General features: G+C 48.8%; 1 protein-coding gene across 8 annotated transcripts in view; it reads right to left on the reverse strand.

The window, feature by feature from the left end:
* EHMT1 (euchromatic histone lysine methyltransferase 1) overlaps positions 1–20,147 on the reverse strand; it is a 230,451-nt gene that overhangs the window by 58,483 nt on the left and 151,821 nt on the right. For all 8 annotated transcript variants that reach the window (XR_002734809.1, XM_023227549.1, XM_023227547.1 and 5 more), the window contains 2 exons: positions 16,012–16,143; positions 11,863–12,008 (listed from right to left, as the gene is read on the reverse strand). Coding sequence is in view for 7 of the 8 variants with exons in the window: in XM_023227549.1 (XP_023083317.1) it covers positions 11,863–12,008; positions 16,012–16,143 (278 nt within the window). In the remaining variant the exon portion in view is untranslated. The remainder of the gene's footprint in view (positions 1–11,862; positions 12,009–16,011; positions 16,144–20,147) is intronic.

Raw genomic sequence — 20,147 nt, forward strand, 5'->3', positions numbered from 1 at the left:
CACCAGATCCAGGGGCCAGGTACACCCACTCCCACCAGATCCAGGGGGCCAGGCACGTCCACTCCCACCAGATCCAGGGGGCCGGGCGTGACCACATCCACTCATATGTGCCTATCAGAGGGCCAGCTGCTCAACTCTGGCAGAAGTCCAGGAAGATTCTGAGGCGAGAGGGGCTCTGGGCTGGGTATCAAGGAAACATGAACATACACCTGGCAGGAGAGCCCAGGCCATCACAGGCCAGCAGTGGGCAACGGCATAATGAATCTATGGGAGCCCCAAGGATTCCAGGGCAGCCAGAGGAACCTGCACACGGGGCAAGGAGCAGAACACAGACACCGGGGCCGGCCTGGGGGACATGGTCAGTGGAGGGTTCTGAGAGGACCAGGACTTGAAGGCACCTGTGGAGGTGAAAGCACTGAGGGCACCCAGGATGACAGGCACTCTGGAGCGCACCGGACAAAGCCTTACTGGTTTGGTGTGGAGAGTTCTCTGATAGCCAGTAAGAAAACAAGAAGTAGGCCCCCCAAAAATAAGCAAAGAATTGAGTGACAATTCACAAAAGAAGAACTACAAACGCCCCCAAAGGAAATTACACAAAGAAATTCAATGTAAAAAGCCTCTGACATTCTTCCCATTTGGTCTGGCACACTGCAAAGCTGGTGTCTGTGGGTCTGCAGAGATGACATACCATCACTGTGAGTTCTATCCCAACTTCATGGCAAACAACTTGGAGACATGAATCAAAAGCTTACAAATACATAATCTTTTCTTAAGACTCCACTTGAAGACATAATTAAGTGCACAAGCATGTATCTAGAAGGACCTAGCTTTTGCAACAACCTGTCTACCTGCAAAAGAGTGGCTGCAGGGCACGCCCGGGTGGCATAAATGATCTACTCTGAAGCCAGCAAGAGACTTCCCGATGCCCAAATGAGGCTGTATTAGAATCATCCAGGAGATTTTTTAAAAGACAGTCTGCGCACCACCCCATACCTATGGAACAGGACCTGAAAGGCATAGAACCAGGGCATGTACGTCCTGAAAAAGCGCCCCCTCCACACCACCACCACCAAGTGCTTCTGCGTGAATCCCTGCTTCAGGACCAGTGGCTGCAGAGCACTTGTAGCTACTGACTTTGAAAAATGTTTACATAGGCCGGGCGCGGTGGCTCAAGCCTGTAATCCCAGCACTTTGAGAGGCCGAGATGGGCAGATCACGAGGTCAGGAGATCGAGACCATCCTGGCTAACACGGTGAAACCCCGTCTCTACTAAAAAATACAAAAAACTAGCCGGGTGAGGTGGCGGGCGCCTGTAGTCCCAGCTACTCAGGAGGCTGAGGCAGGAGAATGGTCTAAACCCGGGAGGCGGAGCTTGCAGTGAGCTGAGATCCGGCCACTGCACTCCAGCCTGGGGGACAGAGCGAGACTCCGTCTCAAAAAAAAAAAAAAAGGAAAATGTTTACATTAAAGGAAAAACGAGTTATTTTCAAAAATTCAATGTGGTTATACACACAGAAGTCTGGGAGGACATACAAAAATACTAAGAATGATTCCCTCAGTTTTGGAATAACAAGTGATTTGTACTTTCTTCTTCATGCATGTATGTAGTATCTGGATTATTTTACAATCAGCATGCATTATTTATACAATCATAAAAATCGATAACGCTATATGATTCTGGCTCTGTTCTGTGTAACAAGAACACAGAGAAGGGAGTTGCGGGGTCAGGGGTTCAGGTAGAATGGCAGGAGAACGTAAGGAAGGAGATGTTCTGGGAAGGATATGTCAAATAAATGACAATGGGATCCAGTTAGGGTTGAGAAAAAAGAGATAAAACAAAGAATCCTTTAACAAGGTGGGAAAAACACAGAGGCATTAGGGGTAGTCAACCACCATGGGTGGGAGGGGTGCCCCAGGTCCACCAGGGCAGGGCACAGATTCACCGGCTGCTGACCGGACCTTGAAGGAGGAACCAGAACAAGAAAGGAGCCCACTGCGGAGAGGAGCTGTGCTTTCAGGACAGAAAGCTGAAATAGGCACTGACTTGGCAAAGCAGAGATAACCCAAACCTGCTTGCCTGCACGTGGGTCCACACCAGCAGAACCCTGGAAAGGCTAAAGAATCGGGGCCAGCTCCAGAGGCAGGGGCTGAGCTGCTGTAAACACAGAGCAGGTGAAGCGGAGCCTCAGACGAGGTCCACGCAGCCAGCCGCCCCACCTGGCACAGGTGAGGGGTCACCCTCTGCAGAGGTGGCCACAGGGCTCACTCTCCACACAAGCCCACCACTACAAAAGGGTTTCCTGCTTTTTCTTTTCTTTTCTTTTTTTACTGTCTCACTGTTTTATTATTCTATTAAGAAAACTTTCAAAAATAGAGACAAAAGTAAAATGTATCCACATGTGCCCGTGCCTTATTTCAAAAATTACCAGTATTTTCCCTTCTCGTTCAAGCCATCCCCTAAATCTTTTGCGCTTGGAGGGGTGTGCTGGAATATATAACAAAGTACCCAGGGGTAAAATGATACCATTTTAGCCATAAATAACTCCATATGCATTGCTAACAAATCATACTCCATATAACCTTAGAACCATTATACCGCGGAACACAGGTACCACTTTCTCAGAGCCATTTAATACCCAGTGCCCACAGGCTCTGCAGGGTCCACAGGCTCTGCATGGTGGGCTTACTAGGACACAGCGGGGTGTGCAGCTGTCCTGGGCTGGCCTTTCATTAGCTGTGGGAATGCCCTCCTTTCCTTCCTCTTCCTTGGATCTGGTTTAAACCAGACCCAGGCTCCACTGTGGGCCCTGCTGCTAGTTGAGATACAAAAGCCTCCATGTCGGGGTCACCTGTGACTCATCGCAGCTGTTCTGCAGTGCAGCTCGGGTCTGCAGATGGGGACCCTCCCTTCCTGCCCAGCGGCACCCTCTCTGCCCCTCGTTGCCCAAGCAAACATGAACAAAGTCCAAAGGTGGAAACAGCGCTGCTGCAGCCAAAGCGCCCCAGCACCCCCGTCTCCTTGGTAAGACCATGTCGTCCAGCAGGTGCTCGTGTGTGGTAAGCTCAGACAAAAACAGGGACTAAAGCCAACCAGCCAAGACCAGGACTCTGAGGCGCACCGAGATGTGCAGACAGAGAAGAGTTCTCGGGAGACACTAGCATGATTATGCTCAAAGACATGGGAGATAAACAGGTACAATGGCTCACAGCTGTAAACCTGAGGTGGGAGGATCACCTGAGGTCAGGAGTTTGAGACCTGCCTGGCCAACATAGGGAAACTCTGTCTCTACTAAAATGCAAGAAAACTAGCCGGGTGTGGGGGCGAGCACCTGTAGTCCCAGCTGCTCAGGAGCTGCAGCAGAATCACTTGAACCCGGGAGGCGGAGGCTGCAGTGAGCCGAGATAGCGCCACGGCACTCCAGCCTGGGCAACAGAACGAGACTCCATCTCAAAAAAAAAAAAAAAAGAAAAGAAGAAGAAGACATGGAAGATGGAGGCAGCTCTGAGGGGAGAAGTGGAGGGCCATAGTGTCCATGACATGAGAGAGAACATTTCAGAATTCAAAGTCTCAAAACAGTTATCTTCTGAGCAACGTGTCTTAAGAACTAAAGGTTATGTACCACCAATGTAAGAGTAAAGCGAAGATATGTGATCCAGCAATTGGTGTCTGAGAATACAAACGTGCAATTTCATCAGCTTGGGAATGGGTTTATAACAAGTACACAGAAAACAAAAAATAAATAGGGAGACAATGATTAGCTCTAAGGAAAACAAAGAAAACAAAGTCACTCAAGAACGGAAAGGCAATCCAGGCAGCCGAGAGTGCCTCCCCGGGCAGAATACAGCCTGGAGGCTGCAGCCCCTGGGAGTGAGCCCCACTGCTCGCTCTTCTCCTTGGTTGGCTCCTGGTGCTCACAGGAGGCAGGGAAGGTGGAGCCCAGGAGAACTCTCCTTGGTGTGAGGCCTACATGGATCCTTTTTGTCTTGCTGAACAAGGGGGCTGGCTGGGAGGGAAAGTGAACCCTATGGCCTGGAGCGCAGGTGAAAGATTTATGGCTGTCACAGCTAGGGGAGGTACCTAGCGTCCAACAGGATGCTGCTCAGCACCAAACAACGAGCAGGGCAGCCCCTTCTTCGAACCCCAAAGAATTACTTGGCCCAACGCATCAAAAATACTGAGGTTGAAAAGTCTTGCACTAGAGAAATCTGAATCCCCAGTCAAGAGAGAAAAACATCAACAGAAGTACACTCAGAGATGACTGAAACATTGTACTACAGACCAGGAATTTCAAGAACGTCAGCATAAAACACCAGAAACCAACAGTACCAGAGAGAAATGCCTTTGACTGGCTCATAAGTATACTCAACAAGGAAGAACTGGTGAATAATTTTAAAGGCCAAGATAAATTATCTAAAACTAAAATGGAAAGAGAAAAAAAGAGGAGGGCATGGAAGAGCTGTGGGACAATGTCAAACAATCTAACGTTGTGTACAAGGAATCTCAGAAAGGAAAAAAAAAACCAAGGCTGAAGAAATAAAGTGGGCTGGGCACAGTGACTCACACCTGTAATCCCAGCACTCTGGGAGGCTGAGGTGGGCGGATCGCCTGAGCTCAGGAGTTCAACACCAGCCTGGGCAAGATGACAAAACCTTGTCTCTACTAAAAATACAAAAATTAGCCAGGTGTGGTGGCGCAAGTGTGTGGACCCAGATGTTTGTGGGGCCGAGGCAGGAGAATTGCTTGAGCCCAGGAGGTTGAGGCTGCGCTGTGTCGTGTTCATGCCACTGAACTCCAGCCTGGGTGACAAAGTAAGACCCTGTCTCAAAAAGAGAGGAGAGGAGAGGAGAGGAGAGGAGAGGGGAGGGGAGAGGAGAGGAGCTGGCTAAGAATTTCTTAAACATAAATAGAGGTCAAACCAAAGATCCAAGAAGTTCAGTGAAACAGCAAAACCTAAACAAAATAAACACCAAAAAAGCAAAACAAAACAACAAAACCCATCACACTTAGGCACATCATTTTCAAACTGCTGAAAACCGAAGAAAATACTGGTGGCAGACAGAGAAAGAGACATACTGTATGCAAAGGAGCAGAGACAGGAAGTTCCGCCAGCATCTCATCACACACTATGCAGGCCACACTGGAGGAGCCTCTCTAAGGGCTGGGGGTGGGGAGCTGCCAACCCAGAATTCTATATTCCTGGAAGTCAGTCTCTTTGATAAATTAAGGCAAAAGAAGAACTTTTTCAAACAAACGAAAGCTGAGAGAATTTATTTTCAACAGCCTTGTGCCACCAAAAAAAAAGTTATTGAAAAGTCTTTAGATACAATATAATGATACCACGAAGACAGAAATTTGGATACAAAGGAATAAAGATCTCTGGATATGTTTAAGATGAAGGTTAAACTATTCTTTTTTTTGTTGTTGTTGTTGAGGCGGAGTCTCGCTCTTTCGCCCAGGCTGGAGTTCAGTGGCCGGATCTCGGCTCACTGCAAACTCCGCCTCCCAGGTTTACGCCATTCTCCTGCCTCAGCCTCCCAAGTAGCTGGGACTATAGGCACCCGCCACCTCGTCCAGCTAGTTTTTTGTATTTTTTAGTAGAGACGGGGTTTCACTGCGTTAGCCAGGATGGTCTCGATCTCCTGACCGCGTGATCCGCCCGTCTCGGCCTCCCAAAGTGCTGGGATTACAGGCTTGAGTCACCGCGCCCGGCCAAAGGTTAAACTATTCTTATGTTTAATCAAACTAAAAAAAATACTTAAAGCAAAAATAATAGCCAAATACTGTAGGGTTTTAGCATACATAAAATTAAAATGCAGAAACAAGATACAAGACAGGATTGGATCATACTGTTGTAAGATTCTTACGCCGTATGTTAGTGTGGTATAATGAATTGTTGGAGGGAGACTGTGATAAATTAAAGAGGTGTATTGTACACTCCAGGGGAACCACTCAAAACATTAGAAAACAGTGCAAATAATAAAGCCAATATTAAAATAAATTGGAATCACAAAAAATTTAAATTCAAAAGAATGCAGAAAAAGGCTGGGTGTGGCACCTCACACCTGTAATCTCAGCACTTTGGGAGGCTGAGGTGGGCAGATCACTTGAGCTCAGGAGTTCGAGATCAGCCTGGCCAACATGGGGAAACCCCATCTCTACTAAAAATACAAAAAATTAGCCGGGCGTGGTGGTGGCCACCTGTAATCCCAGCTACTTGGGAGGCTGAGGCAAGAGAATCACTCGAACCTGGGAGACAGAGACTGCAGTGAGCTGAGATCCCGCCACTGCACTCCAGCCTGGGAAACCAGAACAAAACTCTGTCTCAAAAAAAAAAAAAAAACCACACACAACACAGAAAATGAAGAAAACAGGAGCAACAGATGGTATAAGTGGAAGAACCATTAAGATGCTAGCCTGCAATCCAGCTATATTAATAGTTACATTAAATGGAAATAATCTAAATAGATCAACAAAGGGACTGTGATGCAGTCATGTCTCACAAAACATCACAGTGTGTTCTAGGAAACGTGTCACTGGGTGATTGCTGTGTTTGAACATCACACAGGCTGTACGTGCACGAGCCTAAATGGTGTTGCCCACTCCACACTCAGGTTACGGTACCCAGCATTGCTCCTGGCCTACAAACTTGTACAAACACAACTGTACTGAATATTGCAGGCAGCTGTAGCACAACAGGAAGTATATGTACATCTAAACATATCTGATCACAAAAACTGTGCACTAAAAATACAGAACAGGTTGAACATCCCAAATCCAAACACCTGAAATCCAAAATGTTCCAAAATCCAAAATTTTCTGAGGGCCAATATGACGTTCAACAGAAATGTTCATTGAGGCATTTTGGATATCAACTTTTTTATTTTTTTTGAGATGGAGTCTTGCTCTGTCGCCCAGGCTGGAGTGCAGTGGTGAGATCTTGGCTCACTGCAGTCTCCACCTCCTGGGTTCAAGCAATTCTCCTGTCTCAGCCTCCCAAGTAGCTGGGATTACAAGCTCCCGCCACCACACCCCGCTAATTTTTGTATTTTTGGCAGAGACAGGATTTCCCAATGCTGGCCAGGCTGGTTTTGAACTCCTGACCTCAAGCCATCCGCCCACCTCAGCCTCCCAAAGTGATGGGATTACAGGTGTGAGCCACCAGGCCCAGCTATCAGATTTTTGAATTTGGGATGCATAATTGTTAAGTATAATGCAAATATTCCAAAATCCAAAACGCTTTTGGTCCCAAGCATTTTGAGTGATACTCAACCTGTACTGTAACCTTATCAGACCACCTTCATAGATACAGTCCATTGTTGGCTGAACACTGTTACGCAGTACATGACTATATTAGATAAAAGAGCAAAACCACCAGGCATGGCGGCATCTCCAATCCCAGCTACTCAAGAGGCTGAGGCAGGAGGATCGCTTGAGTGCAGGAGTTTGAATCTGCACTGAGCTCTGGCTGCACCTGCACCACTGCACTCCAGCCTGGGCAACAGGGTGGGACACTGTCTCTAAAAAATAAAAGTAGGCTGGGCACAGTGGCTCATACTTTCAATCCCAGCATTGTGGGAGGCCAAGGCAGGTGGATAGCTTGAACCCAGGAGTTTGAGACCAGCCTGTGGAACATAGTGAGATACCATCTCGACAAAATAAAAATACAAAAAATAAGCTGGGTGTGGTGTTGCATGCCTGTAGTCCCAGCCACTCGGGAGGCTCAGCTGGGAGAATCACCTGAGTCCCAAAGGTGGAGGCTGCAATGACAGCCACTGCATTCCAGCCTGGGTGTCCAAGTGAGACCCGGTCTTGAAAAATAAAGTAAAATTTTTATTAAAAGAGCAAATCCAACTACATGCTGTCTGTCTACAAGAAAGCCACTTTAAATTTAAAGACAGAGACAGACTAAAAGTAAGAGGGTAGAAAATGATGTACCATGCAAACATTAATCAAAAGAAAGCTGAGTAGTGATGTTAATTGTCAGCACAGCCTTTGAAACAAAACAGGTAGTTTTTGGTTTTTTTTGTTTTTGTTTTTGTGACGGGGTTTCGCTCTGTCGCCCAGGTTGGAGAACAGTGGCACAACTGAGGCTCAGTGCAGCTGTCGCCTCCCAGGCTCAAGCAGTTCTCCTGCCTCAGCCTTCCAAGTAGCTGGGACTACAGGCGCCACCACCACAAGTAGCTAATTTTTGTATTTTCAGTAGAAATGCTGTTTCCCCATGTTGGCTACGATGGTCTCAAACTCCTGAGCTCAAGCGATCGGCCCGCTTCGGCCTCCCCAAGTGCTGAGATGACAGGCGTAAGCCACCGTGCCTGGCCTGAGATGTGTCTCTCTATAAAACCATTCCAGTGAACAATGAATAATAAATGATAAAATCAGCACCATTTTGAAACCTCCAATGAATAAACAACAAATGCAGGTGTTAAGCATCAGCTGCTGCCAATATCAGAGAAAGTGAGACAGCCAGGCAGCATGGCCCTTCATTTTGGGCTAAACCCACCCCACACTCCATCTTACAAAGGGGCCAAACTTGTAAGACTGTTTAATTTTTTTTAAGAGATGGGGTTTCGTCATGTTGCCCAGGCTGGTCTTGAACTTCTGGGCTCAAGCAATCCTTCTGCCTCGACCTCCCATTTTACAGACATGAGCTGCTGCACCCGGCTTTGGCAGGTTTTGCAAGAAACACAGAGGAACCTGCTGAATTGCAGCCTAAGTGTGGAATTCACAGAACCCAGATGATGGGAGCCTCAAAGCTTCCAACGGCCTGGGTTGTTCAACAGATATATTGAAAGAAAAAAAGGGGAACAATACAGAAATTGAAGGACAGATGGGCAGCGGTGCTGCAGGTGAAGCTACAAACCGAAAGGGTGAACCTGCCCCCAGAAATGAGGGCTGTGGGAATCGGGACAGAGGCCGCTGGGCGGGGCTGCCAGGGAAGAACAGGAGCAGGGACGGGGGGGGGGGGGGGGGGGGGGGGGTGAAGGGAAGGGGGGGGGGGGGAAGGGTGAAGGGGAAGGGGTAGAAGGGGGAGGGGGGGGGGGCGGGGGGGGGGCGGGGAGGCCGGGGTCAGGCTCCCCTTCTCCACCTTGGCAGTGTTTACCAGAGCTCAGCTGAAGTAGGTTTGTTCAGCCCAATGTGTGTTTTGTATGGTCTTCAGGATCTACGTTTAATTTAATTTAATTATTTTGAGTTTTCTATCCAAAAAATAAGTCAGGGCCCAAGGGATCTGTTTAATTTTAAACAAAAAAAAAAGCTTACTGCACACTGAATACAGAGAAGACCATGAGTTCTTAAGAACGCTAAGGGAGAAAGGAAGGTGGAGAGGGACAGAGAGAAGCAAAATCAAGCCCTCTGGATACCACTAGAGGCTGTTAGAGCACCCATTCATTACTCTGCAAAAACAAGTAGCTATTTACTCTGCCAATCCCGGCCGAAGCTTGTTTCAGAGATACCAATCAGCACTAGCAGATGTGGGGAAGTTCTTCTGTACCAAAGAATTCCAGCCTGCACTTGCAGGAGGAATGACAGAACGGCAGAATCACCATTTTGCAACTTTGAATGAAACAATGGATGCAGGCAGAGGTCACCAAGGACAGTGCGGCCTTCCGGCGGACAGGCAGCCGCCTCAGGAACCCAGAGCCTTCTCAGCACCACTCCCAGCACACAAACTTCCACAGCATTCTCGCCAGAATTAAATCGCCAAATAAAAATCTTAGGTGCTTGAATGTAAACCAATTCTTTGGATCTAACTTTCAGGCTATAGGAACTAAGGCAAATGACTTAAACAATACAAGAAGATTACGAGGTAAGTCCAGAATCTGGAATTCAGATTCTTTCAGCCAATGGCAAATGGGAAGAAGTGGGGGAACAGAGAGAATATTCTGGGTAAAAGAAACACAAATGACTTAAGAGACATTGCAGCAGATTGATTTAATGAGTGGAACCAGTTTGGATCCAATTAGAAGAGAAAAAAAAAAGTAACAGGCATTTTGTCAACAGACCTTTGACCGTGGACTAGGCACTAAATAATAACAGGAAACTGTTATTTTTGTCACATGTGAAAAAGCATGCTGTTATGTGAGAACAATGGTCCCTTTTTGATGTCAATAAAAACATACTGCGCTATTCAGTAGTAAAATGGGGTTTGCTTTAAAATAGTAAGTAGTTCAAATCCAAGACAGGAGGGTAGAGCGGAGAACGCTGGTGACAGAGGAGGCCGAGTCGAGGATTCCGAGCTAACTGCACCCTCACTTCTCACTATGGAAAGTTCTTTTAAAACAAGCGAGGGGGTCTGCGGAGGGGCCGAGTGTGGCGGGACATGCAGCGAGTGACATGAACACTCCGAGCTGGGAAAAGCCGTCGCATGGGGAGCCCGCTGGGCACACGTGCCACAGACGAGAGGTGCTGAAGCAGACGGCGCCTAGCCAGGCTGGGGTGAGACAGAAGCAACACCGGTGTCGAAGTCTGAGTAAACGCACGTGCACTGGAAACGTGGAGATACAGACAGTGAAGCCACAGGGAAGCATGTGTCAAACGGGGCCAGACTCCACTGCACCCTGCCTAACACCTATGGAGAAGAGGAGGAGGAGGAGAACCAGTGGTTCTCAAAGTGTGGTCCCTGGACCAGAAGCATCAGGAAAAACGGGGAACGCTTTAGAAAAGCACAATCCCAACCAGGCCAGACCTGCTGAATCAGAAACCCCGGCCACGCAAACAGGCACCAGGGTGAGGGCTGTGAGCGACACTGACTGGCCTGTTCCAGGGCTCTGCCCGCTCCCCCCAGGTGCTGCCTGTGCTCCCTGACACAGCGGTCGGGCCTGACCTTTGGAAGGAGGCTCTCATTCCTGCCTTCCCCACAGCAGGCCGCCGAGTCTGGAGCCACCACTTGGCCTCTCTCACAGGCCTCACCTGTACCACCTGGGCGATGGCCGATGCTGCACAGGCTGCTGTGAGACCTGGAGGAGCTCCCTACGCAAAAGGCTTGGAATAATACCCGGCATTACTATGTGAATGGTTGTCCTGTTCATAGCCCACTTATTTCTACAATGTGCAGCTACGACTCAATAGTCGAGTTGAAGATGGGTCCAGGAAACTCACTGAAGCGACAGCCTGACACACCCCTCAGGAAGCAGACAACACTAATGGCCACGTGCTGACTTCGGCCACAGCAAATGCAAACCCGGGGCAGCCAGACACCCGAGCAGTGTCACTGCACATGGTGCCTCTCGGCCTGGTGCCAACAAGCCTCCTGCTCGGACCCTCACCATGGCCAGCCATGGTCATGAGGCTCTAAGGGCTGAAAGAAATCTTGTTAAAAAGAACTGGAGAAATTCTCAGAAAACATTAATTCCGTCTGTGCTCTGCCTGTTCCCCCTCTCCTGTCCCAGAGGCAGCAAAGATGGGGCGTGTTGAACCCTCTGAGTCTGTGATCCCCAGTGAAAGGAGAGAGGTGGCCGAGGCCCAGCCCTTGCGGGCCTGCCCTGCAGGGAACCACAGTTCTGGGCAGTTCCAGGCCCCCCTTGGTGTGACTCTCCTCCCTTAATCTACTCACTTTGTTTATAGCAAGGTAGGAGAAACCTTGTCAAAATCATGATCATAAAAGATAAACACAACAGGCCGTTTTCATTCAAAGAATTTGTCTACACAATCCTCCTTTTTAAGAAGCTCTAGACCTGTGTTCCATCATCTGCTGTGATTTCACTGCTGGGATCTGCTCGATTGGTTTTGTGCAGAACCCACTCAGGCTCCCTCCCTGACCATGCAGCACAACTCACTCGAGGGGGCTGTCGGGGGGCCACTGCTGGGCTGGGCTTTCTCACTCACTTCTCGTGGCTGCTTTAAATGAAAACGAACATGCTTACTTCATGGTCCACGCTCTCGGTAGCCATGCACTGGTTGTTGGCCAGAGTGGTGATCTCTCGGCTCTTCGGTGTTTCCATCCGGCAGCTGCAGAGAGGCACTTCCTGGAGGCCGTCTGTCTCCAGCACATCTGGACCGTTGGCCAACCCTAACGTCACACAGACACATGTCAGCTCATGCAATCCTGACCTCAAAAGAATCATCTAGAAAGTGATCGGTTATGGAGTCTCAACAGTGATCTCACACGCCAGGAAATGTAAGCAATGCGGTTGATTACCGAGGCACAAACAGCCCTGCACGGGGCCGGGATGGCCACCACCTGGGCAACATGAAGGCGTGGCCTGTGCCTCCCCAGCTAACAAACCCCCCGCCAGGGTCTCAAGAGGCACCTATTAACCTGTGTTCTCAGGTTCTCAGGACCCAGGACACAAGTTCCAAAGCCAGAGGCTGGTACCTCTGGCAGTAGCGCCTAAATCTTTTGTTTTTCAAACAAAAGAGCATTCACTGCCCTTTAAGACCTTGTTTTCCAGCTTGGTTTTAGAATGGCAACCACAAAAAAAAAAATCAGTTTGGAAGGTTTTAATAACGGTTCGTCTATTATCTAGAATTCCACTCACCTACTACAATAGTCCAAAGAGCCCATTTATTAGCCTGAAAGAGGAAAGCACCAGGGAAAACAAGGGAAGAAACTAGAGGAGAATTAGAGCTCAACATGTGGCTGACAATGACGGCATCGTCCACAGGGAAGGCTGCAGCAGGGCTGTGGTCAGGCAGGCGGCCTTAGGCCCATCCCAGCACAGCCAGGGCTGGTGCCCCCCACGCCCTGCCCCCAGCCCAGGGTGGGAGAGACCAGCAAGGCCAAGGCTGTTGAGTGGCAGGGGCAGGGGTGGAGGGCAGCCGCCAGGAAGACCCTCAAGCTTGGCAAGTAGGTACAGTGAGTGCCGCTCCCAAAGAAAGCAAGATCGCATTTCACGTTTTCTTTTTTGTTAAACAGTCAAAGCAGAAATAGAAGGTGAATCAGTGTCTCAAATACTCACTATTGCCTCTCTTAATTAAAAATAATTAACTCTTGGCTGGGAGTGGTGGCTCACGCCTGTAATCCCAGCACTTTGGGAGGCCAAGGCAGGCGGATCACGAGGTCAGGAGATGGAGACCCTCCTGACAACATGGTGAAACCCCGTCTCTACCAAAAAACAACAACAACAACAAAAATTAGCTGGGCGTGGGGCACGTGCCTGTAATCCCTGCTACTTGGGAGGCTGAGGTAGGAGAATCACTTGAACCAGGGAGCCAGAGGTTGCAGTGAGCTGAGATCCTGCCACTGCACTCCAGCCTGGTGACAGAGTGAGGCTCTGTCTCAAAAAATAAAAATAAAATTTAAAAACTCTTATTTTCACATCTAAAAATATAGTGTTAAAGTCAATTAAAATGAAGACCAGGACTAAAGAATCCTTGAACAGACAAAGCCAGTTGAGCCAAGGAGACCATCTCAGCCTTGCTTGATTTGAAAACAAAGGATATCGTGGGCTACTTCTTGCAAATGCCTACAGTAAAGAAAAATAAAACTTAAGCTCTACCATTCAGAAGCAGCCAACCAATCTCTAGAACTAAAGACTTTCCAGCAGGGACAGAACAAACGAGGAAACTGTGTCATGAACCAGTTGGGTGTTTTCCTGGCTTTACTTCCATGTTCACCCTAAAAATCCTTCCCCTCGTGTTTCCTCAGTGCAGCTCCCAACATGCTTCTGGTTTGGAGCTGCCCGGTTCATGAATCGCTGCTCAAGGAAACCCTTTAAAACCTGCACTGCGCCTTAGTATATCTTTTAACAACACCCACGCTGAGTCACCCACAGCCGCTTCTGTTTGTCTCCAGCTCATTTGGAATCTGATACTGGTCGTGGCCAGGAGAAAATCCAAATCTGTGCAAAGAGCCAATAAGCATATGAACAGCCCACGCTGCCATCAAGGACTCTCTATGCCGGAGGCACCGACTCCAGCACAGAGGTGCTTCCTAATCATGTGCTGCCCGAGGTCCCAGCCTCGCCTCCGGATCACCCGTACACCTAAAGACCGGGAAAACGATGAGGTGAAACTTGAATTAGAATCACTACAAGTTTAAAGCTGGGCAGGCCTCTGAGATGATCCTGCTCAGCAACCAGATTTTTAAAAGGAGAAAACGGACACAAACTACACAAAGCTGTGAGACAACTGTCCTACCACAGTGCCGGCCGAGAGCTGCTGAGAGGCTGCAGTGAGATAGGTGAGAACCCAGGGCCTACACGCTTGGATAACGATGCTGTGGCTCAGACAACTCTGTGCAGGTGGAGTGTTTCTGTCCCTCAAGCAATCAACCTCCACCAAGCTCTGACTCTCCCGCCCCAGCCCAGTTGCCGTGGTTACAGGCTCCTGGCCTCTCCCAGGCTCAGACCCTCTGCCTCCTGTCGCTGCTGGGTGACATCGCCATTCAGCCTCAACAAGGCAGGCCCAAGAGCAAGGCAATGGGGAAAGAGACGAATGCATACGAAGAGAACTTTGGATCTTCATATTCTCCTTGGCCTAAGGCTCAAGCCTGGCCCCCGTGAACCACAACCAGAGGTATCACCTGCCCCCACTTACCCGCTCAGCACACTCCACAGGCCGATCGCGCCTATCCCATCTGAGATGCATATCACCCAGGTCTCCCAGAGCCCCAGATCCCGTCCAGCACCCCTTTACCACCGCCTCCCTCTGGGGTCCCGGGCCACACGGCCAGCAACAGCACAGTAGGCACCACCGCCTGTCTCTTCTACGCACTGATGGTCTACGTCGAAAGCACAACTGAACAGGCCAATCTCTGACTGACCAATCAGTGCTGATAAAACATGTAAATCAATTTTGGGAGGTCAGTTATAAAATGTCACACAAGCCGAGGAGCCCCTACTCGTTGCCGTTTCTCCTCCAGCTCCACGCTGGCTCTCGCCCTTCTGGCCCTGATGCTCGGCACCATCCTTCCTTTATAGCTACCTTCACCCGACCTTACCGGAGACAGCAGGCCTCATGTGCCAGCTCCCTGTCTCCTGCCACTCAGCAGGCCCAAGGGCACCACAGCAGGAGGCGATTTGATAAAATGAAATACTATTTACTACTTTAAACCATGTAACTTCCTGAGACTCCCGAATCTAAAAGCAAGTGTAGAGCTGGGATACTCAGTGTTACACTCTGTGGAGAAAGCAAGCATGGGGTGACCATGCGCAGGACTTGGTGATACTTGAAGGGGGTTTCTGCTCCATTTGGTGCAAGAAGAGGAAAAGATATCAGGTTTCCATGACAGACAAGCCTAAGATTTCTACCTTAAGCTAAAGATGTGATTTCCTAGGTGAGTTACATAGGTGACTCAAACCACCCTCAGTGTTCAAAACCCTAAAAAGCTAGTTATCTGTCATTTTTAAATGGCCCATGAAACCCCCTACAGTAGTCTGCAATGCCACACCAGCAAGATCTGTGTGGAATGTAAATAATATAAGATTTCCATTTCCTCCACATCATGCTTCAAATAAATCTTCCCAGATAATCAAATAGCTATTAGCTACTTTTCACTCACATAAAGTTTCTAAGCGGCTTAAAAAGAGAAAAAAACTGATAGAAAGTGTGAGAACTGACAACTTCTGGCACAACAACTCCCAACAGAAGCCGCTGATTCACCTGTGATTTCGAGGTACAAAAACACACTAAATACGAATATTCCATGACAGAGTATGTGTCAGAGCTCTCAGCTCAACACTGACCAGGGACATATTTCAGCCAATCAGAGACACCTTATTCAACCATACGTCCTTGTGTGTCCTGAGAGGCCACTGGGGAGGAAGGGTAGACGGCCATGGGCAATCCTCCACGGAGCACGCCTGACCTGTGGAGGGAGACGACGCCACGCTGGGCCTTGCTTGGGCTTTGCCAGTTTACTCTTAGAGGGTTTCCGTAATTTCTGTTTTTTCACTTGCACACTGGGACACAGCAGACGCACCCCGTCCTGTCTCCACCTCACCTGGAAGTGATGCCGTTAACCCAATCTTCTACTAGTGTCCACCAGGGGGCGTCGTGCTAATATAGAGGAAGGAGCCCCACAGACAAAGGACCAAGATGGTGCCCGGTCTCAGTTACACCACCACATTCACCTTCTGCTTGTGAAGACAGAATTCCTTTGACGCGGAGATCCAGGGAGTCCAGAGAAACTTCCATGTACCCTGTGCTGTCTCCTGGTGCCGTCTGCTCACCGCTTCCTGAAGATGACTTATACGACTCAGAACCTAGGTATGAAAGGCACACACATCAGACACCATGCACCCAGGCGGCTGCACCCACCCACGCATGGGGCAGCAAGGCTGGGGCCCCAGGAAATGGACTACTTCTAATTAATCCATTTAAAACCACAAGCTGAAACCCACTATTGTTTAGGCCATTCCAGTTTCACTATCATTTTCTCTCTTGCATATTATTGTGCTGATTCCCCCTTTTAGACATAATATTCATGGGGGCAGAGAGAAGCTGTATAGACAAAAACAAAGGCACCAACATGTCGGTACATCTTTCTCTGTAACTATCCCAACTACACAAAAGCTATGGAATGATCAAAGAAACAGATAAAATATGGCAGTCACATGTTGTGGATTATTTTTACATAAAATAGAAACACCTAACTTGCAGATTTGAAAGATCAGATGTAAAGTAGCTAAAGAGATGGCCCAAGGTGCCGTGTTGCAGGCAAATCTGTGCCCAAGAGAAAGCACTGCCCACCCAGGTGTCCTGGCTGACGCCCAGGGAGGCTCCCGGAAAGGATCAGTGTCAACCCCAGTAGACATGGGAGGCTCACGACACCCACAGAAGGTGCCAGGGAGCAGGGTACTATGAGAGGGACCAGTGCCCCTAGGCTGGCAGCGAGGGCAGTGGGGGGTGCAAACCCTTCTGTGGGCTCCCCTGCCCTCCAGGACACACGAGTGGTGGCCAGGCCAGCCTGTCCACACTTCCCAGGAGGGCTGGAGAAAGATACACAAAATTGGGTGTTTGCAATCACAAGAGCATTTCACCGAGGAGGCCTATGATAGTGTGTACCTATACCAGGTAGTATCCAACTCCGGCCAAGGGCAGATGGTCACATTTCACGGCCAAGCTTCTAGGGACTAGTCACCAATCTTATTTCATTGACTGGAAATAAATGAACACTAGTACAGAGAGGTATGGTAACCAGACTTTTTTTTTTTTTGAGACGGAGTCTCGCTCTGTGGCCCAGGCTGGAGTGCAGTGGCCGGATCTCAGCTCACTGCAAGCTCCGCCTCCTGGGTTTACGCCATTCTCCTGCCTCAGCCTCCCGAGTAGCTGGGCCTACAGGCGCCCGCCACCTCGCCCGGCTCACTTTTTGTAATTTTTAGTAGAGACGGGGTTTCACCGTGTTAGCCAGGATGGTCTCGATCTCCTGACCTCGTGATCTGCCCGTCTCGGCCTCCCAAAGTGCTAGGATTACAGGCTTGAGCCACCGTGCCCAGCCGGTAACCAGTCTTTTCATTCAAGCCACATGCTCCACCTAGATCTTAGACAGACAGGAAAAGTCAACCACCTTTGAGAAATCACCATCATCAACTTGAAGAACAGGAGTACACTTTGTATAGTTTTAAACGAAAAGAAGACTTAAAAAAAATTCATAAAGAAATAAAATTCAAACTCCTCTGTGAATATTTAAAAGCACACATTTTGCACATTACAGCCAAGATGACAAAGATGAAATCTCTAACCCAAAAACAACTTTCAGCCTTGGCTCTAAAATGCTTTTGTTGGCCAACAATAAAAGCCACATCTGGTGTTATGATCTGAATCAATAAACTGAGGTGAAGAGAAACGTAACTGAAGGACCACACGCAGCTCCCGGGGGGCTCACACATCCTCCACCCTCAAACGCCAGGAGCCTCCATGGTGACTGCCTCACGCCCCAGGCCTCCCACAACCCTCTCCGTTTCAGGGGACGACTGCCTCCCCAACATCCAGTTAACAGACCTATTCTACGCTGGGGAATCCAGATTAGCCAAAATCACTGTGAAGAACAACAAAGTGCTGCCACTCGGTGACACTGGTATAAGGATAAACAAATAAATAAATGAAACAGACTGGAATGTCCAGGAACAGCCCACACTGAATGTCAACAGCGGGAGAAAAGTCAACTTGAGCAGCGGTGCCTATGGCAACCGCACATCCACTGCCAAGAAGAGGCCTGCACCACAGCTCACTCAAACATTAGTGCAAAATGAACCTGTTAGATGCCAAGAAGAAAACATGGGACAAAACCTCTGTGACCTGGGTCTGTCAAAGATTTCTTAGAGCACAAAAGTATGAATCACAACGTAAAATAACTCCTAACATGGACTTCAAGAAAATCTTAAAAACTTTTGCTCTTCTAAATATAGCATTAAGAAAATGAAAAGGCAGGTCATAGACTAAGTACAAATACATGCAAAGCATCCACCTGATAAAAGACTTGTATCCAGAATATTTAAAAAGCTCTTTTAACGCAACGAGAAGAAAAACAACCAGATTTTAAAAGTGAGCAAAAGATGTGAACAGACACGTTTCGAAAAAAATAAATGAAGGCTAAAATGTACAGTCTCATTACTCATTAGGTAACAGCATTGAAACTACAGTAAAACACCAGTGCACACCCACAGATCCACTGAAATTAAAAAGACTAACCCTGCTGGGTGCGGTGGCTCAAGCCTGTAATCCCAGCACTTTGGGAGGCTGAGACGGGCAGATCACAAGGTCAGGAGATCGAGACTATCCTGGCTAACATGGTGAAACCCCGTCTCTACTAAAAATACAAAAAACTAGCCGGGCAAGGTGGCGGGCGCCTGTAGTCCCAGCTACTCGGGAGGCTGAGGCAGGAGAACGGTGTGAACCCGGGAGGCAGAGCTTGCAGTGAGCTGAGATCCGGCCACTGCACTCCAGCCCGGGCGACAGAGCAAGACTCTGTCTCAAAAAAAAAAAAAAAAAGACTAACCCTAACAAGTGCTGGTGCAGACAGAGGGGAACTGGAATGCTTGTGTGTTGTGGGGACCTAAAACAGGACTAGTGCTTGGAAAACAGCCTGGCAGCTTCCTGAAGAGCTGAACACATGCCACTCTACTCAGCCATTCCACTCCCAGATATCTAACCAAGATCTAGGAAAGCACCTGTTCAAAAAGACTTGCACACAAATGTTCACGGCTGCTCAATTTCTAGCAGCTCAAGGCTGGAAAGAGCCCAAAGCCCATGGACAGATGAAAGGACAGATAGACTGTGGGGCAGCCTCACAATGGGACACTTCTCAGCAATGGACAGGAACAAACTCCTGACCATTTGACAGCCCGGCAACTCAAAACAGTTATACTCAGAGAAGCCAGATGAAAAACAGATGCACAGTACCATCTCTATAAAATTCTACAAAACACTAACCAATAAGCAGAAGCAGAGCAGACCAGGGGCTGCCTGGGGGCAGGCAAGGAGCCAGGTTATCAAGGGGCAGGAGGGACCCGGGGTGAGAGAGGTGCTCATGGCACCGATCATGTAACTGTGGTGACGGATTCAAGGTCATAAACGCATTAAAACTTGTCAAATTGTGTAATTTACTTCTGTACATTTTATTGTATGCCAAGTGTACCTTGGTTAAGCTGAAAACAAAAATGGCCCTTGGCACCCTAAACCTCCTGCATCCCTCTGGGTTTGAGGGGATTTCCTTCCCACATTCACGCTGTGATACACAAAGTCCCTCTGGAACAGGAGACTCTGACAGAGGCGCAGGTGCCTCACCGAGGGGCCGCTTCCTGCACACAGCATGGGAGCTAACCGTGCAGACCACATGCTCCAGTCACCCACGCAGGCAGCAAAGGATTCACCTCCGTTCAACATTCAACAGTGAAGTCGGGGTCGGGCGCGGTGGCTCACGCCTGTAATCCCAGCACTTTGGGAGGCCAAAACGGGCAGATCGCTTGAGCTCAGGAGTTCGAGACCAGCCTGGCCAACATAGCAAAACCCCATCTCTACCAAAAAAACACAAAAAAATAAGCTAGGCATGACAGCACACGCCTATAGTCCCGGCTTCCTAGGGAGATGAGGTAGGAGGATCGCTTGAGCCCAGAAGGTGGAAGCTACAGTGAGCTGAGATCGAGCCACTGCACTCCAGCCTGGGTAACAAAACCAGATCCTGTCTCGAAAAAAAAAATTTTTTAAAAACAACAGTGGGGGCCGGGTGCGGTGGCTCAAGCCTGTAATCCCAGCACTTTGGGAGGCC

Source organism: Piliocolobus tephrosceles, chromosome 14 (assembly GCF_002776525.5).
Source record: "Piliocolobus tephrosceles isolate RC106 chromosome 14, ASM277652v3, whole genome shotgun sequence".
Lineage (NCBI taxonomy): Eukaryota > Metazoa > Chordata > Mammalia > Primates > Cercopithecidae > Piliocolobus > Piliocolobus tephrosceles.